Source organism: Dromiciops gliroides, chromosome 2 (assembly GCF_019393635.1).
Source record: "Dromiciops gliroides isolate mDroGli1 chromosome 2, mDroGli1.pri, whole genome shotgun sequence".
Taxonomy (NCBI): domain Eukaryota; kingdom Metazoa; phylum Chordata; class Mammalia; order Microbiotheria; family Microbiotheriidae; genus Dromiciops; species Dromiciops gliroides.
This window is the reverse complement of record NC_057862.1, coordinates 399295672-399309663: the sequence shown is the minus strand read 5'-3', so window position 1 is coordinate 399309663 and position 13992 is coordinate 399295672. Positions and strand designations below refer to the sequence as shown.

The window sequence follows — 13992 nt, the reverse complement described above, 5'->3', positions numbered from 1 at the left end:
TAAGTGACTTGTCCAAGGTCACACAGTTAGTGTGAAGCTTGATTTGAACTCAAGAAGATGAGTTTTTCTGATACCAGATCCACCACTCCAACCACTTCTAGTCAACTTACTACCTCACAATTATGTTTATATATGGGTCATGTTTTCTCTTTTAGATATAATTTGATGAGGATAGGGATTATGGTTTCTAATTTTCTTCTGTTAACTTCATGGCCCCACCAAACCCTCAGGGAACTCTGTTGGTAATATTAATCCCCATCTCTAATAGACCCTGAAAGAAATTCCTATTTCTTTGTTGCCCATCTCTTTCCTGTCCCTACTGTTACCATGTCAATGCCTTTTACTCATGCTTTTCTTCTGACTGGAAAGTCCATCTATCTGCCTATCCAAATGGCTCAGTTCCCCTCTAATCTCCTCCATGAAGCCTTAATTTCACCTAAGCCAATTGTAATTGCTCCCTCCTCTGACCTCTAATAATTTAAAAGTCTATGCACCTTTAATCCTCATTTAATACTTGCCATAAACTACCTCATTAATACTCAATTTAGGGAAACAGCATATTTGTCCTGGACAGAGGTAAATGAAAGAGGTTTGATTTTCATCCTCTGGAAGATGTGTATAGTAAAGGAAAAAGTGTGGTTCAAATGTTTCACTAAAGCCTTGTATTTTCCCCTAACTTCATTTGTATGTCTCCTTTCCAATCAGTCAGGATCTTAGGAGAGATGGGGGCTATATCCACCTCTAGAAAACTTCTGTGGCATTATTTTGGGTGGTCCCTGAAATGGCATTTGGAGACATAATATCTCAATCAGGGACATAATAGAAGTTAAATTTACCCACATATTGTCTAGGATTATAAACTGTAAATCTGCCCCAGGAAATACAGGGCAGTTGATTTCATGATCAAATTAAATTTTAGCCTGAACCCTTTCTGCTGCATTTTGTTTGCTGCTCGGATAGGTGTGTTGCCTTATAGACTCTGTATCTGACAAGACAAGGAAAAGGTCCAAGTAATCCTTGTCCTCAGTTAATATTTTGTTAAGGGAATCATTACATAACCAAAAATTTAAGTATAAAGTATATACAAAATAAATGAAGGTGATTTTAAGAGGAGTGAAGAGGCAACGGCACTTGAGAGCATATAAAAGGTTTCATATCAGAGGTGGTGCTTGACCTGAGATTTATTTTTTGTTTGTTTGCTTGTTTGTTTGTTTTTGTGAGGCAATGAGGGTTAAGTGACTTGCCCAGGGTCACACAGCTAGTAAGTGTCAAGTGTCTGAGGCCAGATTTGGACTCAGGTCCTCCTGAATCCAGGGCCAGTACTTTATCCACTGCACCACCTAGCTGCCCCCCTTGACCTGACATTTAAAGGAAATTATGGGGCTCTAAAAGATAGAAATGAGAAAGTAAATTCCAGGCTTAGGGAACATCCTAAATAGATACATAATAATAGAACATGCAATGTTATGTGTGAGGAATATCAATTCTTTTTTATTGTACATGTATTTGTGGGAAAGGGTGCACAGGTATTATGGGAAGTGGTGGTGTCTTGTTATTTTTATTACTATCTTAGTTCATTAAATGGCTTTACTTTCAATGAATTATGTAATCGGACTAACTAGCAAATAAAAACATTTCAGTGAGGGATCATGAGCAGATCATAGACCCACAGAATAGGATAGATAATTCATTTATAGCTGGAGACAACCTTAGAGATCATGCAGTCCAATACTCTGAAGTTGAAGGAACTGAGGACCAAAAAGATGAACTTAGTTGTCCAAGGTTACACAGATAGTAAGTGGGAGAGCTAGGGACCATGTCCTCTGACCCCAAATCCAGCACATTTTCAAAGGTATGATCTGCTCTTACATTGAATCTGGAGTACAAAATGGGTAGTACACCAATATTATTTTTTAAAAAAATGATTTCCAAAGATGTGGATACTTCCTCTGCCAACATGGATCATAACCCCTTCTCTCTTCCCTACATACACACACACACACACACACACACACATGGGAAAAACTTGAAAACTTGCCTGGTGACAAACCATAGCTAGGCTTGTCCATGAATGATCGACTTATTTAATTGAGGTCTATACTTTCTACTATTATAGAAACTACCAGAGATTTTGTTTCACCAGCATTCAAATTATTTAAAAATTATTAAATGCCTATGTGGTTTATTTATTTCCTATCACCTTTCTAGTTTATCATCTACACTTATGCCTGAATAAGCTTCCTAATGCATATGTCTCCACTAGAAGAAAAAAAAACAACCCTTCAATGTCTCCCTTTTTTCTAGCAAAAAAATTTCTGACATTTGTACTCAAGGTTTGCTATAATCTGATTCAATTTACCTTTGGCTAGCCTTTTCCTAAACTAATCTGCTTTACACATACTCTATGCAATAACTAGACTTAGATGTACTATTTTCTCCTTATTATTTCTGTCTCTAAGACTTGACTGACACATTTCCATGTCTGGAATAGAGAGTTCAACCCATTTCTTCTATTAAATCCTTCTTTCCTTCAAGACCCAATTCAGATGCTAAATCCTCCATAAATCATCCCCTAATCTCCCTTCCCACTCAGGTGAGAGTGATCTCTCCTTCCTTGATTATCTCATAACACCTTTACTTGTACCTTCCTTTGGGACTTATTGCCCTCACATTTGTATCCTTTATTTGTGTATTTTGTGGTTCCCCATTAGACTATATGTTCTTCAGAAGTGGGTGGGGGGGCAGAGCCAAGATGGCATTGAAAAAGCAGCCACTTCCCTGAGATCTCTCTAGAAACCTCGCCATATATCTATAAATAATGCCATAAAACAATTCATAGAGCACCAGAAATCACAAAAGGGGGGCAGCTAGGTGCCACAGTGGATAGAGCACCGGCCCTGGATTCAGGAGGACCTGAGTTCAAATCTGGCCTCAGACACTTAACACTTACTAGCTGTGTGACCCTAGGCAAGTCACTTAACCCCAATTGCCTCACCAAAAGAAAAAAAAAAGAAGAAATCACAAAAGGACAGGATGAAATACTTTATCAGCTGAAAATAACTTAGAAAGTCAGCAGAAAATATCTGTTACACCTAGCTGAGAGTAGAGTACACTCTAGTGCAGGCCACCCAGGATAGACTAGGCCATAGAAAACCAGAAACAGGCCTTAGGAGCCATTGTATCAGCAGAGGCAGCAGGTACTTCTAGAGCTCTCAGCTCAAAGATAGTAAGGGGACAAATAACTGGTCAGAGGGAGATTATAGGGGTCTGCTGCCACTGAAGGAAGGACTATGTTGCTATGCCCATAGTCTGATCCAGTTGTAGTCCTGGGTAGCAGACACAGGACAAGGAGGAGCACAAGCACACCTGAACTTATGACCTCAGTGGAGCAGGTACCCTCTTCACAGGTCTAAGTCAGAACAGAGTGCTTGTGGTTGTTCACAGACTAGAGCACAGGCCAAGAGAATGGTTAACACAACCCTCCTTAGGTCATACTATCTTGGAAGAATTGAAAACTTACAAGTCCCTAGAAATATCTCTGAAAACACTGAACAGAACCTTTGAGGCTTGGAATAGTGCACCCTTTATCCTGGAAGCAGAGTCCCACTATAAAAGAGTTAAAAGACAAGAAATAGGCTGAGAAAATGAGCAAACAGAAAAAAATTCTAACTGTAGAAAGTTACTATTATAACTGGGAAGATCAAAATACATGTTATCGGAAGGTGACAAAGTCAAATCTACTACATCCAAAGCCTCCAAGAAAAAGATGAATTGTTCTTAAGCAGTTGGAGGGCTCAAAAAGGATTTTGAAAATCAAATAAGAGAGGTTGAGTCAAAATTGGGAAAAGAAATGAGAGTGATGCAAGGAAATCATGAAAGAAAATAATCAATAGCTTGGTAAAGGAGACACAAAAAATACTGAAGAATATAACACCTTAAAAAGCAGACTAAGTGAAATTATAAAAGAGGTACACAAAGGCAATCAGAAAAAGAGTACCTTGAAAAGCTGAATTGGCCAAATGGAAAAGGAGGTACAAAAAGTCACTGAAGAAAATAATTCCTTAAAAATTAGAATTGAGCAAGTGGAAGGTAATTAGTTTATGAGAAATCAACAATAAAACAACATGAAAAGAATAAAAAATAGAAACAATGTGAAATATCTCACTGGAAAAACAACTTAGTTGGAAAATAGATACAGGAGAGATAACTTAAAACTTATTGAACTACCTAAAAGCCATGATAAAAGAGTCTAGACATCATCTTTCAAGAAATTATCTAAGGAAAACTGCCCTGATATTCTATAAGCAAAGGGTAAAATAGTAATTGAAAGTATCCACTGATCACCTCCTGAAAGAAGTGCCGAAATGAAAACTCTGAGGAATATTGTAACCAAATTCAATAGCTCCCATGTCAAGGAGAGAATTTTGCAAACAGTCATAAAGAAACAATTCAAATATCATGGAGCCACAGTTAGGATAACACACAGTTTAGATTCTTCTATATTAAAGGATTGGAGTCCTTAAAATATGATATTCCAGAATGCAAAAGCAGCTAGGATTAAAACAAAGTTTCACCTACCCAACAAAACTGAATATAATCCTTCAGAAAAGGATGGACATTCAATCAAAGTGAAGGCTTTCAAGCATTCTTGATAAAAATACCAGAGCTGAATAGAAATTTTGATTTTCAAATATAAAACTCAAGCTTAAAAATCATAAATAGGAAAAGGGGATCATAAAGGATTTCATAAGGTAACTTGTTTACATTCCGACGATAATACTTCATAAGAACTTCCTCATTATTAGGAACATTGGAAGGAGTATATATAGGCAGAGGACACAGGTGTGAGTTGAATATGAAGGAATTATATGTAAAAAAAATTAAATGTAGGGGTAAGAGAGTAATGCACTGGGAGAAAGGGATAGACAGAGACGGAATGGAGTAAATTATTTCACATAAAAGAAGTAGGAAAATAGTGGAAGAGAAGATAGGAAGGGTGATAGAGAATGAGTGAACCTTACTCTCATCATAATTGGTTCAAAGATGGAATAATATACACAGTCAACTAGCTATAGAAATCTATCTTACCTGCAAGAAAGTAGGAGGGGAAGGGGATACTATAACAGGGTAGGGTGGTAGGAGGGAGGGCAGATTGGTGGGGGGCATAGAGTCAGAAGCAAAACACTTTTGAGGAAGGACAAGGTAAATGGATAGAAAAGAATAAACAGGGTCATGTATGGGGATAGGATGGACTTAAATACAGTTAGCAATAGTAACTATGAAAAAAATTGAAGCAAGTTTCTCTATAAAGACCTCATTTCTAAAATATATATAGAACTGAGTCAAATTTATAAAAATAAAGCCATATAAGGAAACGACTAATGAGCCAATAGAAAAGTGACAAATGTTGGAGGGAATGTGGGGAAAATGAGACATTAATGTCCTGCTGGTGGAGTTGTAAACTGATTTACTCATTCTGTAGAGCAATTAGGAATTATGTCCAAAAGGATATAAAACCGTGCATACCATTTGACCTAGTAATACCACTACTATGTCTGTATGCAAAAAGAGATTAAAGAACGAAAAGGAAAAGGAATTACATGTACTGAAATATTTATAGTAACTCTTCAGGTGTCACAGATTTGGAAATCAGGGTAATGCTAATCAATTGGGGAAATGGCTGAACAATTGCGATATGTGATTATAATGGAATACTATTTTGCTATAAGAAACGATGGGGGCAGCTAGGTGGCACAGTGGATAAAGCACCTCAGGAAGACCTGAGTTCAAACCCAGCCTCAGACACTTGACAGTTATTAGCTATGTGACCCTGGGCAAGTCACTTAACCCTCATTGCCCTGCACAAAAAAAAAAAAAAAGAGAGACAAAAGAAAAAAGAAAGAAACGATGAGCAGGATGCTTTCAGAAAAATCTGGAAAGCCTTACATGAGCTGATACAAAGTGAAATATACTGTTTAGAAAGACATGGCAATATTGTAAGATGATCAGCTCTTAATAACTTAGCTATTCTTAGTGATACAATGATCTAAGACAACTCTGAAGGACTTATGAAAAATGCTATCCTTTCCCAGAGAAAGAAATGATGGTGACTGAATATGGATCACAACATACTTTTTTTACTTTATTTTTCTTGAGTATTTTGTGTATGTTTTCTTTCACAATATGAATAATATGGAAACATTTTCCTCGACTACACATGCATAACCTACATCAAATTTCTTGCCTTTTAAATTAGGTTGTGGGGGAAGAGAGGAAAGGAAAAAATCTGGAATTCAAAGTTTTAAAAATGAATGTTAAAAAATGTTTTTACTTGTAATTGGGGGAAAATAAAATAGAGAATATTTTTTAAAAAGTTCTTTAGAAGAAAGATGAGCAAAAAACATATCTTTGTATCCTGCCCACAACTCCTGAACTGAGCACAGATAAACGCTAAAAAAAATCCTTCAGTGAATAGAATAGTTTGGACATAGAAGATCCTCAATAAATATTCACTAAATAAGCCTATACAAAGCAGTTATTCAATCAATACCTACTGAACCAGGCAGGGAAGAATGTATATCCCTTAGCTACAGATGGTCCACTGCAGACTTGCAATAATGTTGGCTATATTTGTTAAGTGCTCACTGTGCACCAACACCATATTTGCCATGATCTTTGAACCCAAAGAGACTGAATTATGGGAAAATTCCAATAAACCCACACATTTTCCTAAGGAAACAAAAAGATATAAAAATTCTGTCAGCCACAATCAGATAATTAAATGTATGCTTCTACAACATCTTAAGAGAAGTGACACAAAAATTACAAAATTTCAGAGTTGGAAGCACCACAGGTACTTTGTGTCAACTAAATTCCCTTCTTCAAGGTCTTACCTAAAGAATCCAAAGATTCCCAGACGGTACTGAATGGCCACCACCACAACATTCTCAAGAGCTGAGAGGTATATTCCATTGAGAGTTGAAGCTTCACCCACTGAAAAACCCCCTCCATGACCATCACCTGAGGAATGAGAGAAGAATCTTATTGGTCACAGCATCCCTATTTTGAAGGAAACCTCAGAAAGTACATTTTTATACCGCCCAGGCCAAGTAGATGAGTCTACCCATTCTAGAGATCTCTTTGGAGATGATAGGGTATAATGGATTCTGGACTAAAGGCCAGAAAAACTGGATTCTAATTTGGCCTCTACCAATAACTTGCTGTGTGAATTAAAGAAATTAATTTCGATTTCCTAAGTCTCAAGTTCCAACTGTCTATAAGGAAGGATTTGGATTAGATAATTTTTAAGGTCCTCTCTAACTGATTTTATGATGCTGTTTCTTTGACAGAGTCCTACTCATAGGGAGGGTGGGAGGTAGGATGGGTCAGCTAGGTTAAGGAAGTCATATTCTCCCTGAGACATCATCCTTTTGGTTAAACTCCTCTATGAACACTCCACTCTATTGATATTGTTATATAAGGAACAAACCCAGAAAAATAATGCAGATTTCAATGTTCTAATCATCTGACTTATTGGGAAAATCTGTTGTTGACGAGAAGGGGGGATGGGAAGAAAGTAATCCTGAACTTCTTACATTTGAGTCAGGTGAATAAATTAGGTATGTTTAAGGCAGGAGAAAGACTTTGGGAGAACATGATAGATTATCCTAATAATATGAAGGGCTGTTATGCAAAGGAAACTTTGGACTCATTTTTTGGCCCATTGCGCTGAAATAGGAACAGTATTGAAAACTGCAAAATTGAAAAGAGCAAACTTTATTTCCATGTGAGCCAAAACTTTCTAATAGAATTTCCAAAGAAAATGTGTTGGTAAGTAATTGTTAGACACACCACCACTACCACCACTACTGGAGGTCTTCACTCAGATGGTGACTAACTACTTATCAGATATATTATAGAGTAGATGCCTGTGGAAGTAGGACTTGTATTATATAACTTTTGAGGTCTTCTCATTCCTGAGAAATTGTATTTACACACTTAATGGGAAGGTTTTAACCTTTTTTGTTTCATGGACTCCATTGTATATTTGGTGAAATCTATGTAATCCTTCTCAGAATGATGTTTTTAAAAGCATAAAATAAAACATGTAAAATTATCCACCCCCAAAACAGTAATATTGAAATAAATATGTATCCCCCCCAATTAAAGTTCACAGTTTCCTGAAAATGTATCTCCAGATCCCTTGTGAGGGAGGAAGGGAAGGCATCCTGTACTAGAGGAAAGTAACCAAGATGATGAAGACACTTAAAACTGTGCTATGAGGATTGATTGAAGGAAGAACATTTAAGTTAGAGAAGGAGGGCTCAAGGGCTGAGCCAAGATGGCAGAGGGAAATGAGCATTTCTGCCAAAACAAATTCTTTAATCAAATGTTTTTTAATGTTTCAAATCATATTCTGAGTAGGATAATCAAAAAGTCTCAGAATCTCATTTTTCTAGCCCAGGACATCTTAGCAAGATGGAAAAAGAGGGCTGCCTACAAACACTGCAGGGAAGGGGGGCTGCTCAGGAATTTGTGTAATTTAAGATTCTAAATGTGGATTCTAATGTGTTCCCCCAGTTTGGGGGAAACTGACTAAAAATCACTGATAAAACGAGTTTAGGTTTTTAAGGGTTTATTGGAAAATAGAAAGAAAAAGATTGAGAACAGAATTCTAACAGTCTGGCATTCCTATCTTTCCTCAAATCTCCTGTGAAGTCCTCTGCCGCCACCACCATCAAGTCCGGAAGCCAAAAGGGCCCGCGCTCTCTGCGCAGGCTCCCTTTCCTCCTTCCTGTCTCCTCCCAGACCATAGGAGGCTCCTCCAGTTGATTGGCTGGTAGACTTGATAGACAGCACCCATGAGTAAGCGTCATTTCCTGACGCCAAGGAAAAGCCACAATGCCTCTGAGGCATTTTCCTCATGGTGGAGCTCTCCACAGCAAGTCTCCAGTAGGTGGCGTCATTCCAATCATTACAAATTTGAAATGTGAGGTCTGCAGGTTGTGGAAGCATCAGTAGTAGCAGAAAGGGCAGTAAAGAGAGTATACATATGGTCAATAAAATATTACAAAAGACCCTAGGAGGAGGACCATGAAGCAATATAAAGGAGGAAAAAAGAATCTTGTTTTTTTTTAATCAGAGTGGTAGAGGAAAATCTGGCAAAATAGAGCAATGTAAGAAAATTATGAAAAAAGAATTAGCAGCTTACTAAAAGATGTACTTTCATTGATGAAAATAACTCCTTAAAAAGCATAATTATCCAAATAGAAAAACAACATACAAAATCTCAATGAAGAAAATTCCTTAAAAATTAGAATTGGGCAAGTAGACCTAATTACTCCAAAAGACATAAGAAACAATAAAACCAAGTTAGAAAAATGAAGAAAATGTGAAATATCCCATTGGAAAAATGACTCATTTGGAAAGTAGATTGAGGAGGGATAAAAACTATTGGACTACCTGAAAGCCATGAAATCATATTTCAAGAAATTATAATGAAAAATTGGTCCAATATCTTAGAAACAGAGGTTAAAAAATAAACTGAAGAATCCATTGATCACTTTACTAAAAGAGATCCTAAAATGAAAACTCTTAGGAATCTTGTAACCAAATTCTGGAGCTCCCAGATCAAGGAGTAAATAATAAAAGCAGAGAGAAAGAAACCACTGAAATACCATAGAACCACAGTCAGGATCATACTAGATTTAGCAGTTACCATGATAAAAAAGTGGAGGGCTTAGAATACAATATTCCAGAAGGTAAGGGAACTACGATTATAACAGATAATAACATATCCAGCAAACTGCAGTCTAACCTTTCAGGGGAGGGGAGAAATGAAGATTTGATGCAACAAAGGACTTTAAAGCATTCCTAATGAAAAGATCAGAGCTGAATAGAAAATTTTATTTTCAAACACAAAAATCAAGAAAAGGTTAAAAAGGAAAACACAAAAGAGAAATAAGGGAATTCATAAGGTTAAGCTGTTTACATTCCTAAATAGGAAGATGATACATCTAACTCCTAAGAATTTCATCATTATTAGAATCCTTGGCAGGACTCCCCATAGATAGAAGTTAGGGGTATGAGTTAGTTAAAATGGGATAATCCAAAAAAATGTAGTTGTAAGAAAAAGGAATGGGAGGAGGAGAGAGGGGAAAATTATGGATGTATGGATGAAAGGATGGGTGGATGGGTGGATGGATGGAGAGATGAAGGTATATTCATATATCTTCACCATCATGGAAGTAGGAGGGGAAGGGGCCATGAGAAGGGAAGGGATTTATAGGAGGGAGGAAGGATTAAGGAAGGTAAAATTATTTCTGCCTATCCTCATCTGCCATAGATGCAAGAAGGAAAGAGAACCTAAAAATCCAAAGTTAAAGAAAATCCAAACCATTAACTCTTTACAGGTAACTTAGTCTTTGTTGCCAGGTCAGCTGAAGTGTAAATGTTCAGGTACAAACAGTCTTCAGAATTTTTCAAGGAAATTCCGATTTGATCTCCAGAAAGTTTGGCTATAACATCCCCTTCAAGTGGATTCTGGGCACACCTGTGCAATGAAACATAGGAAATCACTTTTTTTGTTGTTTTAACAGCATCTCAGGAAAGCACTTTTGGGGTCATAGGATCAATGGTCAGAATATTTAGAGCTGGTAAGGTTCTTAAAGATTAACTAGTCAAACACATTCATTTTACATATGAGGAAACTGACCCAGAAAAGGAAAGTGACTTGCCCAAAATCACATAGGTAATCACACACTCAAGATTCCAACTCAGGTCCTCTGACTCCTCCAATACAACCCTCCTGCTCTTCTTCAGACCCTCTACTTTGCCTTCTAATGGAGAATTGACAAATTACTTTGAATGCCTTTTAAATTTTCTTTAAGTTTATAAAATGTCCAACCTACATTATGTTTGGGCATATCCTTTTCTCCCTCTGGTCCTCAGTTTTCTCCTCTACCAAATGGGTAATAGAACTAGATGGTCTTTAAGGCCTCTTTCAATTCTGACTTTCTATCAATAAACTATTTGTTATTCTTAGGAAAAATAGAATGAAAAGGGGGGAGAGGTATAATAAGGTAGATGGTCTATATAAATTATTCTGATTTTTTATATATTTGTATTCCTTCAGGGACAAACACAAAACTGTGACCCTAGAGCTGCTCCTAAATGTGCTAGGAGGCTTCTTCGCTTTCACTCTCTGGACCTTCTGTTTGTGGGGAAAGTAGAATAGCCATCCTTGTCCTCATTGAACAACATAAAAATTAAATGACTATCCCAAGGTCAGAGTTATGAAACAGAAGAGTCTTGGATGAAATCATGATTCTTATTCCAAAACTTTCTCCCAAATGATCTATTTTAAAGTCACTGAGCCCATGGAGGTCAATAGAAAGACTGCTTTATAACTAGGTATGTTCCTGGCATGACTGAAGAATGGAGGCAAAGGGCAATTGCCATTTTATTGGGCAATGTGTTTCAAGGGTTTTGTTTGATTATGTCCAAGCAAATAAAACAGTACCAGCAGGATCTATTTAAGCTGGGATCTACAGCAGGACCTTGCTCTGTTTAGTGTAGTCAAGATTTCCAAGGGAGGTAGATCACTTTATATCTGAGGACCATTTTACTGTGGAAATCTGAGATGTTCTCCTCCTACCTGATATATCTTAAATGAGTGGGTTAAGAATGAGAAAAAAAAACAGAAATGTTTCCAGGGGAGAGGAAGAGATAAGAAAAACAAAGAATTATGGAATGATATGAGGGATCTGGAACAGCAGAAAACTAATAAAAGAATTTGTAGATAATTCTCTTAATTAGGAGGTAATGATTTTCTTTATTCAAAGCTCTCCCTTCTCCAGAAAAACCTAAAGACTGATGACTTACCTGGGTGGGTATGTAGTAGTGCTCTTCACATAGTTCCAGGGTTCAGGGGGCTGTGGTGGAGCAAACCTCAGGGGTCCAAGAGGGGCTTTGGCAAAGGGGAGTCCCAGGAAAACATTGGCAGATTTGCCTAATTCTTGTAGAATCACTTGTTTGCCTTGGACTTTCCCATATTCAGTGTCCACTACAGGTGCTGAGGATTGTGGCCCTGTGAAACATTTAGAGAGAAGTGATTTTACTTGAAAAGGCAATATGGCAGAAAGGAATCAACACTGAACTATTAAGCAGGATTCTTGGGTGGGTAGATAGATAGATATAGAGATATATGCGTGTATGTATGTATATGTATTTACACACATACACTCTGTATTTATAGATATACACATATACATATATATAGTGTGTGTATATATATATATATACATATATATGTATATATGTATGTATGTATGTATGTATTCCAACTCTGCTCCATACTAAGAGACCTTGGAAAAACAATGAAAACTGGACCATCTACTCCTCACTTATAAGTATGAAGTAATAATAGCTCCCAATAGGATTGTATTGAATATCAAAAGAGAAAATGGAAATGAAATTGTTCTACTACTAATAATAATAGTAAATCACATATATGTAGGTTTTTCTTCTTTATAAAATTTTTGTATACATGCAAACAAGATAAGTAGCAATATTATCCCAATTTTATAGAAGGGGAAATGGAGTGGCTTACTCAAAGTCACATACCTCTAAATAGCTCCCTTCTTAAAATTTAATTTTATTGACCTCATTTGTTTCGAAAACATCAGAATTTCTCCCAGTATTTTTTCTGTAATGTCTTCCAGTCATGTCATATAACAAGTATTTTAAATAAAATATAGAAAAAGATAAAAATATATGCCAGTTCTCATTGAATTGCCCCTTATACTCCTAAGTGATAGACTCTGTAATGATGATTTTGCAGGTCTAAAGGCCTCAGAAGGATTGCACCAGCCCATGATGCCTACAATGATCATAAAGTTATCTCCATAATTGCAATGGCTTTAATTTCTTCCTTCTTGTTCATCTTTGAGCAAGGCCTGTCCACATCTTAATTGCTGTGGGTCTTATAGTTTGTCTTATAGCCCAGAAAAACTATCAAGTGAATGGCCTTGGTGGGGTCATCTCTGGGGAAGCTCTTACCTTTCCCCAATACCTGCTGCTTTGCTTTTGAGGCAGTAAGTCCAGAGACCCATGCCTAGGAGCAAGAAATTTCTAGTGGGACATGCTGCTCTTGCTGCTCCTATAACTGTAGCTGTTGGCAATAGGAACTAGAAGAGAACCATACACATCATTTCTTACAGCACCATAATATTCCATTTTATTCATGAACCATAATTTGGTTAACCCTTAACCAATTGATTAATAACTAATTAATACACATCTATCTTGCTTGGAATTTTTTACTACCACAAAAAGTGTTTTGATGTACATTTCTTTTATTCGAGGTATTCATATTATTGTTAATACTTTTCTAATTTTCTTTTGAGAAATATCTCTTCATTTCCTTTGAGCACTAAGGAATAACTTTTGGTTTTATATGTCTATCTGTAATACAAAAATTATTTTTCCCCATTTGACCACTTCACTTGTTATGCTAGGTACATTTTAAATTAATTAATTAATTCATTAATTTTAGCTTTCAACATTTGTTTTTATAAGATTGATAACTTTTTAGCTGAGTTCTTACCCTGAACTCTCAGTACCTTTTATTGTTGTTGCTGTTTTTGTTGTTGTTATTTGTTTTCTGAACGAGGAAAAAATATACCCCCAAACCTTACCCTGAGTTGTGAACACAATAAAGGAGAAGACCACCAGGGAAATCAGCCACATCTTGCTGGGGGCAGTTCTTGGCCACATACAATGTCCAGGCATCTCAGCTCTGTTTAGGGACTGAAGTTGCTTCTGTGCTGCACAGGTATAGACTGATTGAGTGATTCAGTCCTGGACTGAATCAGAGAAAACCAAGTCAAGCAAAACCAAAAGAATTCACATCTTTCCTGATGAGAGCTATATTTAATGTCTTGAGACTCCACCCACAATTAACTCACGTCCTATCTTTGCAGAAACCTAATC

The 13992-nt window shown here is 36.7% G+C and overlaps 1 protein-coding gene across 1 annotated transcript in view; it reads right to left on the bottom strand.

Annotated features, from left to right (window-relative positions):
* LOC122741129 (liver carboxylesterase 1-like) overlaps window positions 1-13749 on the bottom strand; it is a 32838-nt gene extending 19089 nt beyond the window's left edge. The window contains exons 1-4 of the mRNA XM_043984253.1: window positions 13698-13749; window positions 11884-12088; window positions 10404-10552; window positions 6894-7020 (exon numbers count right to left, since the gene is read on the bottom strand). Coding sequence (XP_043840188.1) covers window positions 6894-7020; window positions 10404-10552; window positions 11884-12088; window positions 13698-13749 — 533 coding nt within the window. The remainder of the gene's footprint in view (window positions 1-6893; window positions 7021-10403; window positions 10553-11883; window positions 12089-13697) is intronic.
* Window positions 13750-13992: the final 243 nt, after the last annotated feature.